The sequence below is a fragment of the Nesoenas mayeri genome (assembly GCF_963082525.1).
Source record: "Nesoenas mayeri genome assembly, chromosome: 1".
Lineage (NCBI taxonomy): Eukaryota > Metazoa > Chordata > Aves > Columbiformes > Columbidae > Nesoenas > Nesoenas mayeri.
Genome location: NC_137541.1, coordinates 183,934,995 through 183,951,895, shown reverse-complemented (window position 1 = coordinate 183,951,895; position 16,901 = coordinate 183,934,995). Strand labels below are relative to the sequence as shown.

Sequence of the window (16,901 nt, the reverse complement as noted above, 5' to 3'; positions counted from 1 at the left end):
TCAGAGGCTGGTGGCGTATTCGTGCCGAGTGCTAGCGCTGCTCTCCGTGCAGCCACCAGCGTCTTTCGTGACCGTGAAAGCCCTTTCTGCTCCTCGGTGCGGCAGCAGCAGCCTGTAGGCTGCTGCCCTGTACTTCTTTGAGATCAGGTTGTAGAGGATGGGATTGATGGATGCGCTCAGGTAGAAAAGCTGCAGGGCGAATATATTGAAGTACTGGGAGAACAGCATCATCCCGGTGTCCTGGGTGCTTATAAAAATGATCCTGCCGATGTGGAAAGGCAGCCAGCAAATTACAAAGGCCAGAACCACCACAGCTGTAAGACAAAATTACATACACAGTAGTTAAGGAGCGGGTTAACTACTGAACCAGCTAGTAAACTAAATTTTACATGGCTGATTTTGCAGGTTCTTCTAACTGGTACAAATGATATATAGAAATAACAACTTTAAATTGTTGGAAAACCATGGAAACTGGAATAGCATCAAGTCTGATTGTTACTCTTTGGCTTAAAAGGTAACTGGTAAATTCTTCAGCTAAACCATGACATGAGTTTGCCAAGAAAAACAGAAACAACTAACAGTGTAACAGCCATATAATAACATCAGGCACAACAAAGATTCCCTTCGGCTATGTCTGTTGTGCCATGTGTGTGATAAGGCAACAAAACTCAGAATAAGAAGAGCTGTGTTTGTGGCCACAGCTCCATTCGCTACAGAGCTGTTCTTCAAAATACCTACACCACTGAAAAAGACCATGGCGTAGGGGCTGCACCTCCATCACCCGAGCTCCCACCGAGCTCCCACTGCTGTCAACGGGATGGTTTGTAACATAAAGACTTACAGTGTAGTTTGCCTATTGATTATTTTGTTTTCCACTGAATCTCGCATCCCCAGAAAATAACTGGACTAGATGGATCTCCAGCCCGAGTCACTCCAGCTGTTGTCTTGCCTCGCATTTTGGCACAACACAAATAAACCACTTTTGCAATGGCGAATTAGCAGGAGCAGATGAGGAACAATTAAATAAACAGATTACTGTATCCATAGTTTTTATTATTTTTGTTTATAAATGCAACTAAATCAAATAAATAATCACTTACAGAGCATCCTTTGTGTTTCTCGGAGCTTAAATAAAAGGGATATAGCCAAAGCAAGCTTATGCTTGAAATCCATCACAAGCATTGTGCTGCTGGCTCTTTGAGAGAAGGGGGAATTGGTCTGGTTCAGTGGGTTCCGAGGAGATGACGGACACAGGTGTTCCTGTTTGAAAACCTTGTCTCTATTCCAATGTAAATACCTTCCTCAAATAAGTCAGCAAAATGTACTCTCTGGGGCTTATTAGTTTATGATGTTTGTGCTACGCTGTTTTTATCCAGCTGATTACATCCTTGGTAGAAGAAGCCTCCCATGTAGCCCCTAAAACCTTCACTAAAGGTAGAAAAGAAAATCAAATAAGCAAGGCATTTTGTTTTATGCTCATAAATCAATCATTGGATTTTTTTTTTCTTCACATTGGTCACTGTTTAGAAACTTTAAAGCCCCAGGGCAGACTGGGATCTCTAACTTTGCAGAGCCTGATGCTAGGTTAATGAATGTATGACCAAGAAAACAAAGTAAAAATTAACAGCATCCTGCATCAGCAGGAAGCGCTTTGGTATTGCGTGATTTGCCTGCAAATGGCTCGTAAGGGTTAAGCTGCTGTTTTTCAGCCTGCTTGGGCAACCAGTGGATTTTCTCCTAGGAGAGCTACAAAAGGCTGCTAAGAAAATCAAACTTATTTTTCTGAAGCAGAGATTTACTACGCAGAGGTGTTGCTGCCCACTGGAAGAAACTACTGAGTTGCAGACTGCCTTGTATTTGGTTCTGCCTGGTAAAATTCAGCAAAGGGGTAGTTCTGCAGAAGGCGGTCATGCTGCTGGATGTGCAAGGCTACACCAGGTGAAGCCTCAGCTGTGAGGGAGTGAAATTCTTGCCGTGACGGTCCCCGGGAGCACAGAAGGGCTCAGCAGCACGGCTAGGAGGTTCTCCTGCGCTATCCCTGCCCTGCGTGGGACCAGCCCCGCTCTCAGCCCCAGCCGTGAGCCACCAGCACAAGGAGGGATGGAAGAAGGACTCACCCAAGATCTTGACGGTCTGGCGGTGCTCCTTCTCTCGGAGGACCGCGTTGGGGCCCCGCAGGCGGGCATTGCTCTGCCACAGCTCCCGGCCGATGAAGCCGTAGAGGACATTGAGGCAGATGACAGGCAGGACAAAGTAGGAGGTGGTGACCCAGAACATGGTGGCCAGCAGGCCGGACTCCACAGCCTGTGGGGTGGGCTTGCACTCGCGGCTGAAGTCGGTGTGGTTGTCAGGCTGCTCCACGTCAACCAGGAAGAAGAAGGGGCCGGCAGAGAGGAACGCGAAGGCCCAGAGGATGCCGATGACGGCCTTCACCCGGCGCTTGGTGACCACCACCTTGGCCTTGAGGGGGAAGCAGATGGCCAGGTAGCGCTCCACGGTGAGGGCAGTGATGTGCAGGATGGTGCAGTAGGTGCAGCCCTCGCTGAGGTAGTGGGAGAGGCGGCACAGCAGCTGCCCGAAGATCCACGGCCGGGAGCGCCAGAGGCGGTAGAGGTCGAAGGGCAGCCCCAGGAGGATGAGCAGGTCAGAGACGGCCATGCTGCCCAGGTACAGGTTGGTGGTGTTCTTCATGTCGCGGTAGCCGCGGATGACCAGCACCGTCAGGACGTTGCCCGCCACGCCGACCACGAAGAGCCCCAGGCAGACGGCCGTGACGGGGACGAGCACCCGCACCGGCAGCGCCAGGCACAGCCGCTCGTCGCAGGGCGGCCACGGCCAGGACTCGCCCGCGCTGCCGTTCCCGCCGCCCCACATGCCGCCGGGGAGCGCGGCCGCCTCAGCCCCCGGCGCTGCCGCCGCTGCCGGGGGACGCGCCTGCCGGGGGCAGCGCCGCTCCCCCGCCCCCGCCCCGCCCCGCCCCGGGGGCTCGGGGCCGCAGGTACCGCCCGGCCCGCCCCGCGGGGCCGCCGCTCCGGAGCCCCCAGGGCAGCGCGGCCCCGGGTGTCCCCGCCCGCCCGGCGGCAGCGGCCGCATCGCCCCCGCCGGAGCGAGCACAAGCGCTCGGGCGGCGGCGCGACCCGCCAACAGCACCGACCAGCACCAGCCAAAAAGAAGGATACTTTTATTGTCCACAGATTTTTAAAGATACTTTGCTACATAGTTTATGTATTTTTTCTATCAGACTATATAGGTTCGTCTTCATGGAGTCCGACGTTGTACAATTGTAAAGTGATATGTTTGGTAGTGTATCTATAACGTTTTAAAAAGTTTAGAGGTTTTTTTTTTCTTCTTTTTAAATTTATTTTTGGAATGTACAGTATATGAGGTAAAATTAAGATTACATTAAAAACTGTCTTCAATGCAGTAATACGCACTGAGGCTCGAATGGCAAATACACTATTAAATGACTATCAAAAATAGGAGCTCATTTGAATTTTACTATGAAAAACATAAGTCACTGCAGATTAACTGTAGTAACAAATCTTACCGTTTTAGACATTCAACCGTAAGAAATCTCCGGGCTGGTACACGCAACCTCATTTGCACTGCCAAACATGGCACTTTTAAGAAGGTTCTAGAAAACATCAGTTATCACGGTATCCTGTGGGAAAGGTATCAGCCTATACGTACAAATGACAAATTTGAAAGAAAATGTAAACATACAGTACATTTTAAAGACAGATCGTTCTAGCCACGTGGAGGCCAAGTTCTTCGCCATTCCTTTTTTTCTTTTTTTAAAAAAACGAAACTCAGCAACATTATTCTACAGCACAGATCATTGGACGTATAAACAATTACAATACATGCCCGTTCTAATATAAGAGAAATTCTTCAGAGATCTTCAAAGCACAAGACAGAGGTTCCTTTTTTATTATTAAGACTGACAGAAGTGTTTAATACCATTAAAAATGCTAAACTGAACACAACTAGAAGTCATTAATGATCCACTATCTTGTAACTCAAATAAATTAAAAATAGCTAATTACAAAGTGTATAACAAATAACGTAAGTGTGATGAGACAAGGATTTTTTTGTGTGTGTTTTTTAAAGATAGTTTCACTACAAGCTTTGTGTCACTGGCAATCATTGACATCTAGCAAGATGTTCAATGGGATACTTGATAAAATTCAGTCTGGTCATCCAAGAACTCACAAAAATGCAAGCTCACAAAACATTGATGAGTTATGCAACTGCAAAGTGCTCTAATGCAACATTAACTACATGCAATCAACAATTTGGTACAGTATCCAAAGAGACATTACATTAAACATTAGGATCTCAAGAAAAAAGCAGCTTTAAGTTTCCTGGTGCAAGTTACTACACTTTGTCTTCTGATATGGTGCCCCAAAGGGAGAAAGAAAGAAAGAAAGAAAGAAAGAAAGAGAGAAAGAAAGAAAAAGCAAACAGAAGAAAGGCAGTGCTTGATTCTGGTGGATATGGCAAGTGAATGTTGGGGAAACAGCAAAAATTCAGTAATGGTGTTTATCTCAAAGTATCTATTAACTTGCCAAAATCAGAGGGCACAGACATCTGTATAAACTGCATCCAATTAAAGGTCAACTTCGGAAATGTGTTGGTCAATTTAAATAATAAGTTTAAGAAGTTCTCTCACACTCTCCCTTCTGTATTCATAGGAAGTAAAAGAGGCATTTTTTAAGTAAACATCAAATCCTGGGGGTAAGATAAACCACTTGTGCCACCCCCTCGTAGTCTTTCGAAAACATACACTTGCAGTGAAGAACTCCACATTTATCAGATAAGAAGCTTCCTTCATGCAAACTCTTCCATCCAGTTTATTATTTGCTGCCTGAGAAAAGCTCCTTCTGTTTTTAAGCGTAAATCCTGCTTCCCAAATAATTAAGACAAATGAGGAGGTAGAAATACAGCGCTAAATTGCTTTCACAGCATCAGATTAATATTGTATACAGCACAAGTTTGTTAGTGTAAGTTTTAAATGCGATCTACACATTCTTCCCTGTTACGGTCGCAACCCTTACAAGTCGGGGCCAGGAAACCATTTTTACGCTCGTGTTTACCGGTGAAACCCTTTTCATTAAACACTGCTCGCCTGCCCCGTATAGTTTGTACTGCAAGAAGGCATATTAAACAAAAGATCGTATTTCTGTGGCTTGCGTTCGAATAACGTGTGTCAGCCTATACCTACCAGTAAGCATCTGAAAGTGGCTGAAAAGGTTCGCACCAGTCCCAATGCCAGTGCTAAACGCCTGGTTTTGTAAAAGCAAGAGAACAGAATTACTTTTAGATTATGAGAAAGTAAAATGTAATGGGCAGCGTTCTAAAATAAATCTCTTTTCTTCACTTTATTACGAAGTACTGAATGATAACAGCGATCAGAATGGAAAAGATAGCAAAAAGTGCGAGGATGACAGCAGCGCACACTTGGTCGCTCTGTGACCATTGTGTCCTTGCGGTCTGCACAGTGTCCTTGTTGGTGCTGGCCGGCGGTTCAGTCCTCTGAGAGATGAAGAGCACGGGGGCGCTGTAGGGGCCCACCAGGTCCTGGTGACCCGCTGTCTCTTGGCACTGGCGAACAGCACACACGCGGAAACGGTATTCGCAGTTCAGCTGGAGCCCCGTGTAGCGGAACGACCAGTCCGGACCCTTGTAAATCTGGCAAAAAGTGTGTGGGGGAAAAAAAAGAACACGTGAAGTAAAACCACCCTATATATGCATCTATATCTCAGGATGCTTTTGTTTAGGGTGAAGGTAACCGCAAAAAGCACGACTCCTCACTGGTGTTTTCACCCATGCAAAGAAAAATGGACAAGAAGCTCACAAAGGCAATTGAAATGCCAGATAAAGTCCCCAGTCCTTTTGGTGAAATGAAGGAAAAGGACTACAAGTCCTCTGTTGGAAACCCCAGTGTTGCGGTGTTTTAGTGACCACTTAAAATGTAAATATTAATACTACACCATGGGATGTAATATACAATCTCATCACAGGATTTTAGGTAATTAACTCTGTACCACGCTACTTCACTAAATCTAATCTAATCCAACGTACTTTATTGTTGTTAAGATACCACGTATTTAAAATACTATAATTTACCCCAATAAACATTGTATCAGGAAGGCTGTAAGGAGTTTTCTCTAATTCTTCATGTCACCAGTTCCCAAGGCAGAGGTGACTTCTCGGGGTGCTCTCCATGGGCCTCCCCACTGGCTGGGTAACACAAGGAGACTCTCCCGTTCAGTTCACAACTCTGGCATGGAGTACCTAATTCACTGAAATCTAAATGCTGTTTTCTCAAATTAATTAATTCGCAGCTAGGGAAAAGTCCTGTAAAAGCCAACGAAATCGCACGCAGGTGCAATGTTGTGTTTATAGGTATATCAAGAGGTACTGAGCTATTACACGGGTAGGATGGTACAATTCGACTTCTCTCTTCAAAACCCTTCACCTCCCACCACCTCCACCATTATCTGGATTTGCTTTATTTAATTTGTAGCAGGATACAGAAAAATCACATCATGCAGCAGTTTTCCCTACAGTTACCATACTGTTACATGGTATTTCACAAATGCAAACTATCAGCCATTCAGTGGAAGAAGCGGGAAACCTCTTCTGAGCTGTTTGCTGCGCCTGTGGCTACTCCTGGACTCATAAAGTCCTCCCACCACCAGGCAGCTGAGCTGGGATCTACTACCTGGGGTCTTTTCTTTCGCTCAATAAATGGTTCCTGCGCTCAGACAGGGCAGCTCACTGGAAGTGCAGCTTCCTCAGAATTCTGCTAATTTGTGTCCTGCACTCGGTAGACAGCAAACAGGCCACAGACACACATCCTACTCGAGCTCCAGCTGCATCAGATGCATGGGTCACTGTCCCCAGCTACTTGTCCTCAGTGTCTTGCCATGAGTTGTAACCCCCTCAAATGTGTTTGCTGGGGCATTTATGTGGTTGCTTCCTAACTCCTGTAAGAGCCTGACTGATGTATGGAGCTCAGATGGCAGATTATTAACTCATTTTGTCTGAAGCACGTAGGGAGCAACAACATGAACAACTTGGCTGACAGATCAGGGGGAAGGGGGAGAAGAGAGTGAAGTTTTGGCAGGGAAATGGTAGCAAACAGCTGGGAACGGACTTCCAGGCAGTTTATTTTTTCTCCATGTCAAATAAAATTGTCACTACTATATCTAAGTATCTTGAAGGCTGTTTCCACGGTGTTTACTTCTTGACTGTTCTAATTTTAATTTTTGCGAACCAGTCTTCTCATTTTATTTGAATTTACTGCGCTGAACAGTTCTAGAGAGGCAAAAGGAATGATCCAACTCAGTCTACTTTGTTATTTTCAGCCTTAAAGTGTAACTTTTATTTTCAGCTCGTTTGGCAATGCACATTGCTCATCAAAGCGTGATTTGACTCTGTCTAGAAGCAACACTGACCACACCTTCCTTACATACTTCATGTTGCATCTACAATTTTGAAGTTACAATAAACAATATTCACATGGCAAGGTAACAAATACCTTGGATTACGGTTCATCTTTTGCTGAAAAATTTAACAAATGGGCATAACAAACATAGCACTACATTAAAAGTTATTAATTATGAAAATATTAAGGTCTGTATCAACCAAAGCACAGGCAACACTTATTTAATATTGACCTATAATAAAATTATAATATACCAGAATTAATTGTGTTTCCTTGCTGGAAGGAAACCTGCTTGCTTAACAGTGTGAAACAGAGTTTCCAAGCCCAGTTTCATGTCAATTATCAGGCCATTTATAGGGAAGCAAAATTAGCACTGCACATCCTCTTTTAAATGCAGACTAATTTGTAGCTTGACGTTTCAAACTGCATGTCTGGATAATCAAATCAGAAATTAAAACACACTCTCAACTGCTCGACCCCTGTAGTTACAGCATGTCATACTACTGAAATGGTCCTATGGTAAAAAAATAATCAGTGAATTATATTAAAAAAGTCTCCCTACACCTGAATGTCTGCATTGCATAAGTAGGGGGGTCTTTCCCGTCTGCAGTTCTCTGTACATAAGTATGATTTTGACAACGTCAAAGTTTTTATAACATTGTTTACTGCCTTCAAACAGCTTGTAGTGCAAAGAGAACCCTTTGTTCTTCTCCTAAGTCTCAATTCTGTACTACTGGGTAGACATTTTCTTTTTGCCAGTTTTTCCCATTAGTGGACAACCTCCTCATCACTTGACATGTTAAGTATTTAGCAAACATCAGTGTAACTCGGACAGGCTGCAACTTACTGCATTATTTATATTACTTACATCTCTTTGTGACAAGAGTTTTAGGAGATGTTAACTTACATTATTTAGTAACAAGGAGTTAGCATGGTGACACATTGGAACACAATAATCTTTAATCTAAGCTAGTTATCACAAATACTAACTGGAGAAAAAATAACTTCAGCACATCATACCTGTCTGAATTCCGAGTCTTTTCCCACCATGACCTGAAGACAGTAGATAACTGGATCACCCTTCATGGGCTGCAGAACCTCCCACGTGATCTCACAAGTGTGATCGTTGATTCTCTCTATCCTGGGCGCTGAAGGGAGAAAACCCAGAAGTGACAGCCAGCTCTGCCTCCTCCACTGCTTAATGTTATATTCTAACTTAGACTTGTAAAATTCTATATTCTATCTGCTGTTTTGTCTCAGAGAAAAAGAAAAGATTAAGATTTAAATGTATTCTTCTGATAATGTTTTCTGGAACAACAACTAACAATTCACATTGGTCTCTTATTGCTAGTTTATGTACCATTGGTGACTGAAAGTGTATATCATACGCAAAAAAACCCCCAAAACAGCAAAAACACAACAGGTGCTCTGTTTAAAATTATTCTAAACACACTAGGAAGGATTTTTACCTCGACTTACTGTAACAGCCTGGTCACTCTTCCCTGGGAAGCAAGGATTCTAAGTACAAACTATCTTATGTCAAAGAATGCATAAACCTCAAGTCTCTCCTTTTTTTTGAGCAAATATTTTAGGCTTTAGGTAATTACATGAAAGGACATTCCCTTACTACCCCTACCTGCACTTGGGAAAGAGCTCAGCATTCTAAATACACCAAATACAACACAACACCAAAATCAACTTGCCATCCCTCCCCTGGCCCCCCCAATAACAAAAGGAGGACTTTTACCTTTCAAGGCAGCTGGAACAGATTTGGGAGTAGTGAAAACATATTCTTGAGAAAGGGGACCTTCACCAGCTTCATTACATGCCTGAATACAAAATTTGTATGATGTCGACTCACTGAGTCTTTGTACTTTGTATGTGTGGCATGGCCCTCTGTATATGGATACAAACCTGAAAATGGAAAGAGTAGCTTATTTTAAGCACAGAAAATTACTTCCAAAGTAGCTACGGTATTGTCTTGAAACCTGTTCCCACCATTTCCCAGAACCTAACGAGAAACCCAGAGATACTTATTTCAGAGTTAAACAGTGTTCTGGCATTACTATAATACAATAAGCTCACTTTCCAGGGCCAAGTTTTTATTTCCCATGTCTTTGAAATAACATCGCTTTTACGCAAAGAGTACTACAGCCTGTCTCTTGGGAAAAATGATGAAAAAAGTATTTTCAGAAACACTTCCTGCACTTGAAACAATAAGAAATGAGAGCAGTTTTTTTTTTTGGTTATCTCCTCCTTCAAAATCTTTAGCTTTCAAAATTAGGTAACTAGATGTCAGCTTCTTGCTCCTTTGCAACTCTCCCTTACTACACCTAAGAAAGTCACGGATCCAACTGCTCTTGTGGGTCATTGTCAGAGATGGGTGAGTGATGAAGCTCACTCAGATCCGCACAGGAGGCCAGAGTCACACTCACAGCACACACCAGGTCTCTCTCTGAGAGCTTTGTAGACTGGACACTTCCCCTCACGTTCTAATTCTTACATACAGTGATCTTGGCATCTCTCATTTGACTTCAAATTTTAGTATCCCCAGGACACAGCACAATTCCGTCTCTTTCTGTAGGGGTTATCGTCTACTTTTGTTTAACTTCAAAACAGATCGCACCTGCACATGACCCAGTCTTCGGTAACGGCAATGAATTTCTTTCCAGTTACAAGTCTAATTTATTTTCATCACAGCAGAGCATTTTCACCTGGTAGATCTAGTTTGTCTCACTGTCAAGCTAACGCTACCCTGAGACTCAGACAGGTACGCAGTGCAGCAGTATTGTTCATTCTATCATCTAGGCAAGGACACTTGCTGTACCATCTCAGCTTACATTCCGATTTAACATGAGAGAAGGGATCCCTTGAAATAATAATTTGTACTATATGATTTTATTTTCCACTTAGAATAATTGCATATAAAGACAACAGAGAGTGAAGAACTCACCCTTTCCAGTATCAAGTATATAAAATTCACAAGAATGATTAGACTTGATACCTTGATGAAAGACTTAACTGTGAGAGAGAAAAATGCGCTGGTATGAAACACTTCATTAAATTCTTCATATTGAACTGTAAATAAAAAAACTGTGAAGTTTTTCATCTTGTACTTCCTAGCACAGAACACTAGAGCCCTTCTTGCCTGTCCAGATGAGATGGCCTCCTATATCTGCTGTAAATTCAGCCCAGTGTATGGAAATTGGCACTTTGCTGCCATTTCCCAAGCACCAGACTGCAGTGATACAGGGCGGATTAAAGCAATGCAAAAACCAACCTTCCGTTCTTATCCTCCATTTGAAGGTGGTACTGAATGGAGTCAGTTAATGCTTTTGCAGCTCCCTCTCCCCACTTCAGCTTGAGAGTCTGAGAACTGTACGCAGCACATTCCAGGCGAGGTGGATCCGGGGGAAGAGGCTTTGTTTTCAGTTTTATGGTGTGGCTGAAAGGACCTGCTCCCAGACTGTTTAGGGCTTGAATTCGTACTCTAGTATTTGAAAAAAGAGAGAATAATTGGCCTGAAATTAGATTCTAAATAATAACTGCTTGTTTCCACCATTCACATTCAAGAGAGAATAACAATATCAAATAGATGGGACTTTCTACCCGGCAGACTTTTATCAATATTATGCTTTGATAGACTGTCATGAATATGCAGCTGTGTCATTTTCCTCGCCATGTTTTAAGGAGCTGGATTGATTAAAAATAAAAATACGTTAGCATATTTGCATCATTCACATTAGAGAAAAGATGCAAAAGTTACTTCAAGGGTGGTTCATCTTCCTGACCCTGCAGGCCTGGTACCAAAATGTTTGATACTCACATTGGAGAGATGAGGGAAGGTAAATAAACCCAACCCTCAAGAGAGGAATCTTTGGCTACCGCATCAGGTGAGTTCAAGGATGACCACAGGGAAGTTTTACATGCTTTTGGAATGGATCTGATTCATTCCTCCAGGTGAACCTGCTTTAGCAGGTGGGTTGGACTAGATGATCTCCAGAGGTCCCTTCCAACCCCAGCCATTCTGAGACACTTTGATATGTGAAAATAAAACGATGGTGCCCAGCTGCCTCTCTTGCTGTTTTGACTGGTAATACATCTCTGGGTACCTGCAAATGCACACCATCTTGGGGCTGCTTGGAAAGGGAGAGGGGAAAACTAGGTGTCAAAGGACACAGGGTTGGGGGGTTTGTAGAACTCAAAATTCAGGGATATATTTTTTTTGGATACTTAATGGAAAACAATTCTGGCATTAGGTTTACAAATAAGAATTTAAAGAAGTAGCCAATAAATTTATTTCTAAAAATGAAAAAGCAGAAAACAGAGAACTCTGAGGCTCTTCACACATCTCACAGGTAGCCATAGAGAGCCAAGTGTGTCTAACCTCATTTTGCAGACTAACATTTGCTTGTCTAAACTAGTATCTAGGTAACTGAAAAAAAGTAATCACCATAATTAAATTCTGAAACAATCAACCACACAATTTAAAAATTATGAAACACAAATGTGTGTGCAGGCTTCTGAATAAATATTTATCCTTCACTACAGTAATATTTAACATTATGCTAATTTATTATAGCACAGAACAAAGGTTAATAGATGCAATTTTTTATTTGCAGAAAGAGTTGACAGTGTATTCTATAAAAGCACTTTTGTGGGTAGAAGTCCAGAAATATGTTTGCAATAGAAACTTCTCATTTTTCAGTTTGTTGACACAGAGAGCAATGGCTCTTCAAATTGCCAGCATTATTGTTAAATACTTATAAGGCACACAGAAACACTGTAGTCTAATATACAGCATTAAAAAAGTAAACCCAAATTTTTACGGATTCAGAAAACTACATAGCCAGATGATATCCTAAATATTCAGTGGGAATGACATTCTCCTTTAAGTTTTAAAACTGAGAACATGTTTTTGTAACAGGACTGTAGAATGTCAGAATTATTGATGTTTACATTTATATTTTTCAGTAACCCTTAGGCCAAACATAAGGGATGATTTTAGTGATGAAAATTCTTCAAAAGAGATTTAAAATTGACGGATAGATTTTCAAACCAATATTCTTCATGCTGACTGCTACCCAAATTCTTCTTGTTTCTGCAGAAAATGCATTGCAAGTTGCGATGAACTGTCGTCAGATCAAACAATCCAGTCAATAAAGACTGGACACGGTCCTTGCTTGGATGGATTTTATCGTCAAACAGATTAGAGGCCATCTATGAAACAACCAGTCCAAAAGCCAGATACGAATCTGAATCTGTAATCTGAATTTAGTTAAACTGACATATTAACCAGAGAGATATGGCAGATCTACAGTAATAAACACACTAAATTGTTCTTGAAATAAAATAAACCAGCACAGCTCAATCTGCTTATGAAGATCATCATTATAAAGCTTCCTTTTCCTTCATTGCTATGTACTCGTACTTCGCTGACTCGGGTAGAGAATAAAAAAAATATAAGGAAACAAACGAATAAAGAATCTGCTCTTGTGGAAGAAACAGCAGGCTGTCGCATAACTGTGCATGGCGTACCTGTAGGTAGTATCTGGCTGTAAACCATCTATCAAATAGCTCAGAACCTTCCCAACGGTTACTGGCTGCTTATCTCCAAAGTCTATGCTGTAGCCAAGGATTTCAGATCCATGGTCACAAGGTTTCTCCCAGCTTATAGCAAGGCATGTGGAAGGAGAATAATATGGACTTTCCACTTCATCCTCACTTAGTCCCCGAAGACACGTCACAATGGCAGGTACGGAGGCCGGAGTCATACACGCCACCACTTCGCTGAAGGGGCCGGCACCTGCAACATTCACTGCCTGCAAATGCAAAGCAGACCACATTTTTACAGCAGGGTTGATTCCCGTTTCCAGATTTCACTAACAACAGTTCACAGAATCACAGAACGTCAGGGATCGGAAGGGACCTCGAAAGATCATCTAGTCCAATCCCCCTGCTGGAGCAGGAACACCCAGATGAGGTTACACAGGAAGGCGTCCAGGTGGGTTTTGAATGTCTCCAGAGTAGGAGACTCCACAACCTCCCTGGGCAGCCTGTTCCAGTGCTCTGGCACCCTGACCATGAAGAAGTTTCTTCTCAAATTTAAGTGGAACCTCTTGTGTTCCAGTTTGAACCCATTACTCCTTGACCTATCATTGGTTGTCACCGAGAAGAGCCTGGCTCCATCCTCGTGACACTCACCCTTTATATATATCTGTAAACATGAATGAGGTCACCCCTCAGTTTCCTCTTCTCCAAGCTAAAGAGACCCGGCTCCCTCAGCCTTTCCACATAAGGGAGATGCTCCACTCCCTTAATCATCTTTGTTGTCCTTACCTGAACCCTGCAATAGTATATCGTGGCAGGCAAAAGCCCTTTCACTTCACAGCTGAGCCCGGGCCCACAATAGGCGATCTGCATGCATCCTTCCACACCGCCCCACTCCAGTCGATACTCCGAGACGTCGGCACCGTTACTCACTGGAACCTTCAAAATGGATACAAATACTCAGCAGTTAATTTCACTGACTCAAAAAAATTCAACCCAACTCACCACATCTATTTTTTTTTTTCCCCACAGGAATGTTACCCTCCAATTTCTTTACTGATTTTTCATCTAGTACAATACAAATAAATCAGAATGCATTACTGGCCTTGGGTGACCTGTACTTTCAAAAGACTATTTACGGTTGCAGAGAATGCTCTATACAAAATAATGGTGATTTCAGTCGCCTTTTTTGCTGTACTGTCCTATAACTCAGATCCTTCATCTCAAGCCACTGTAAAGCCATGTTTAAACAGTATTCCCAGATAGAATCTTTCTTTTTTACAAGCTTAATTTTTATCTATTGCATTTTTTAATCAGATATCTAAGTACTATGGGTTTATAGGAAGTCTGTATGGCTTTTGCTACATTATTGCTGATGTAATTATATAAAATTAAATCAGCTTATAAAAACTGTAAATGCACAATAACTTGCTGTATTATGTGGATATATTTGCTCTGAGGAAAGATAAGTACATTAAATAAATATTTTAAGAGCCTGCATCACTTGGAAATACAGGGCAGCATTTGTGATAAAACTCTTAAACAAAAGAACAAAGTTAAGATCTCAAGTACCTGCAGGCTGCCAACTTACAGCTCCCATAAAACAGTATGATGAATGACTTGAAGGTTTTACATACCAAGTACTGGATAATCAGGTAAGTATGTTTAAAAATATGATCAAAAACAGTCTCGAGCTTTTAAAGTTGAACTTAACAATGTAGAAGACAATCATGTTAAGACAGGTGTAACATGGAATTCTTACCTCCCACGATACCTGAGCACACGCAGCAGACCTGCACGCCACTTGAGGGGGCTTGCACTGATCTGGTGGTCCAGGTGCTGTAGTTATTTCACATTTTTCCGAATAAGGTCCAAACTGTTAAAAAGGGAGTTGATACAACTAATTTGTAAAAATAAAATTACTACTTTAAAAATAACAGTTTACCATAGTAGGGACATATAACAGCAGCCTGAAACTTTGTATTATTTGCTTATGAAATAAATCTTTGTGGACTGTGGATTCAGGATTTATTTCAGTATCTGACTATTCTCCAGCATAGCTGTAAGACTCTCCTTGTAAATACAATCAGAATAAATTTGACACTTCACATTCTCAGGCAAAACAGAAAAATGCTATCCAAATCCCTATTTTGAAGTTATGCGATGGCTGCACTACAACAGAACACCATTTGTAACTACCTATTTACATAAAAGAGATAAAGGATTTAAAAAAATGCCCGAGCTACAAACCACTGTTTGCTGGGGGTGGACAACATGTTAGGTCAGTGCTTTCAAGCCTTAAGCTGCAGACCTCTCCATAAGCAGTGTCAACTGGTCATGATAATTTTTATGAACAGAATGTTATTGAACAAATGCAAGTAGCCCTGCCTCCCTGTCTTTAAATCAGGACTTTGGATACATAGTTAAATAAAGCTTTTTCTACAGCAACAATTGATTTAAACACAGTTAATGCTCCAAATAGAGAAAATATTATTGTATCTGATGAAACATACTCAGAAATTAAACTAAATCTAAAAAGGTCAGGTAACACTTATTATTCTAGAACACCAACAGCTGTAAAAATGAAGGTCAATCAATTTACAAAGCTATATACAGAAAATAATTTACTACCTTACTTCACATGAGAATATAAAAATTGCAACAATGCTTTGATAAAGTACTTTGCATTTCCTAACCATTTCCCAAAACTGTTATTCAGATATAAGACAGAATTAGCTATTTTCTCTTCCTTTCATCTAAAACCGTCATTATTATAAACTGATGTTTAACTGTCTGTTCCCACACACCAATAACCTATGCGAATCAAATGACTCTACATCAGGAAAACCTCATTTTAAAATGATTCTTAAATGCTTATTTTAAAAGGGAAGATCCTTAATAGTGGTTGCAGCCTCCGGAACTAATTTCATTTTAGACCATTCCTTACCCCAGCCTTGTTAGCTGCTCGCAGTCTGAAGCTGTACGTCCTTCCTGGAAGAAGGCTGCCTACTGTGCATTCAACATCAGAGCCCTGGTAAACCTCTCTGTGTTCATCGGTTTCTGTCTGAAACATTTCCAGACCATAGCAGGTAACAGGTGAACCACCGTCTACCTGAGGTGGTCCTGAAAATAAGAAAAAAAGAGAAAAGCGTATTTAATTTTAACACGCAACACATTTGGATCCCTTATGCTTGCTAATATTTGTAATAGAATTACCCCAGCGCAGTTGAATTTCTCTTGCTCTTGGTCTACCCTGTAGCCTTGGGGGTGGGCATGGACCAGGAACCACTGCTGGTGTCTGCACCAGTAAAGAATCAGATGCCTACAAAGGAAAGACAGATTAATGAAGTCATCTAGGCCAAAATAAGCACTATCAATTATGCCACAAGTAAAGACTTGAGTCAGAAACAAGGTCTTCCATTTTTTGAATGACATCTTCAAACACATGAAGTGATCTGGTATGTATTTGTCATAATACCGATATAAAACATACCACAGTAATCACGTATACACAAAATTAGCTTCTGCTTTTGTGTTTTAGTACACACAAAAGGGTAGAACTCAAAGCAGTAGTTCAGTATCAGTACAAACCTAGTATAGATGCTTGAAATATGACTTATTCAATATAAACTCATTCCCTTTTCCATCAAGCTGCAGTTTAATGATTTCTAAAACTTTATTCTAAGGGTTGTGTACTTTCTGTGCAAGAAGATATCAGAAAGGAAAAGTCGGCAGAAATGTCAATCAGAAGAGATTAAAAACAATGGAGATTTCAACTTTTCATTGCTTAGTAATACTAAATGTGCAACAAACTTCTAGCTCTGATTTGAAGCATCTGCAAAAATACACAGCATAACAACACACAGCAGATGGCATTGCCTATTCTGGGTGCAGGCAG

General features: G+C 41.7%; 2 protein-coding genes across 7 annotated transcripts in view; both read right to left on the bottom strand.

Annotated features, from left to right (window-relative positions):
- On the bottom strand, positions 1–2,874 carry MLNR (motilin receptor; the record flags this gene model as incomplete). The annotated part of the gene is made up of 2 exons (XM_080364116.1): positions 1–314; positions 2,118–2,874. 2 exons carry the CDS (start codon positions 2,872–2,874, stop codon positions 1–3), a joined length of 1,071 nt encoding a protein of 356 aa, XP_080220242.1.
- Positions 2,875–5,298: 2,424 nt separating this feature from the next.
- Positions 5,299–16,901, bottom strand: part of FNDC3A (fibronectin type III domain containing 3A) — a 118,716-nt gene continuing 107,113 nt past the window's right edge. For all 6 annotated transcript variants that reach the window (XM_080351683.1, XM_080351681.1, XM_080351684.1 and 3 more), the window contains 9 exons: positions 16,220–16,325; positions 15,951–16,126; positions 14,766–14,879; positions 13,793–13,942; positions 12,992–13,275; positions 10,734–10,943; positions 9,201–9,367; positions 8,474–8,601; positions 5,299–5,691 (listed from right to left, as the gene is read on the bottom strand). In XM_080351683.1, coding sequence (XP_080207809.1) covers positions 5,377–5,691; positions 8,474–8,601; positions 9,201–9,367; positions 10,734–10,943; positions 12,992–13,275; positions 13,793–13,942; positions 14,766–14,879; positions 15,951–16,126; positions 16,220–16,325 — 1,650 coding nt within the window. In that variant the 3' untranslated portion in view covers positions 5,299–5,376. The remainder of the gene's footprint in view (positions 5,692–8,473; positions 8,602–9,200; positions 9,368–10,733; positions 10,944–12,991; positions 13,276–13,792; positions 13,943–14,765; positions 14,880–15,950; positions 16,127–16,219; positions 16,326–16,901) is intronic.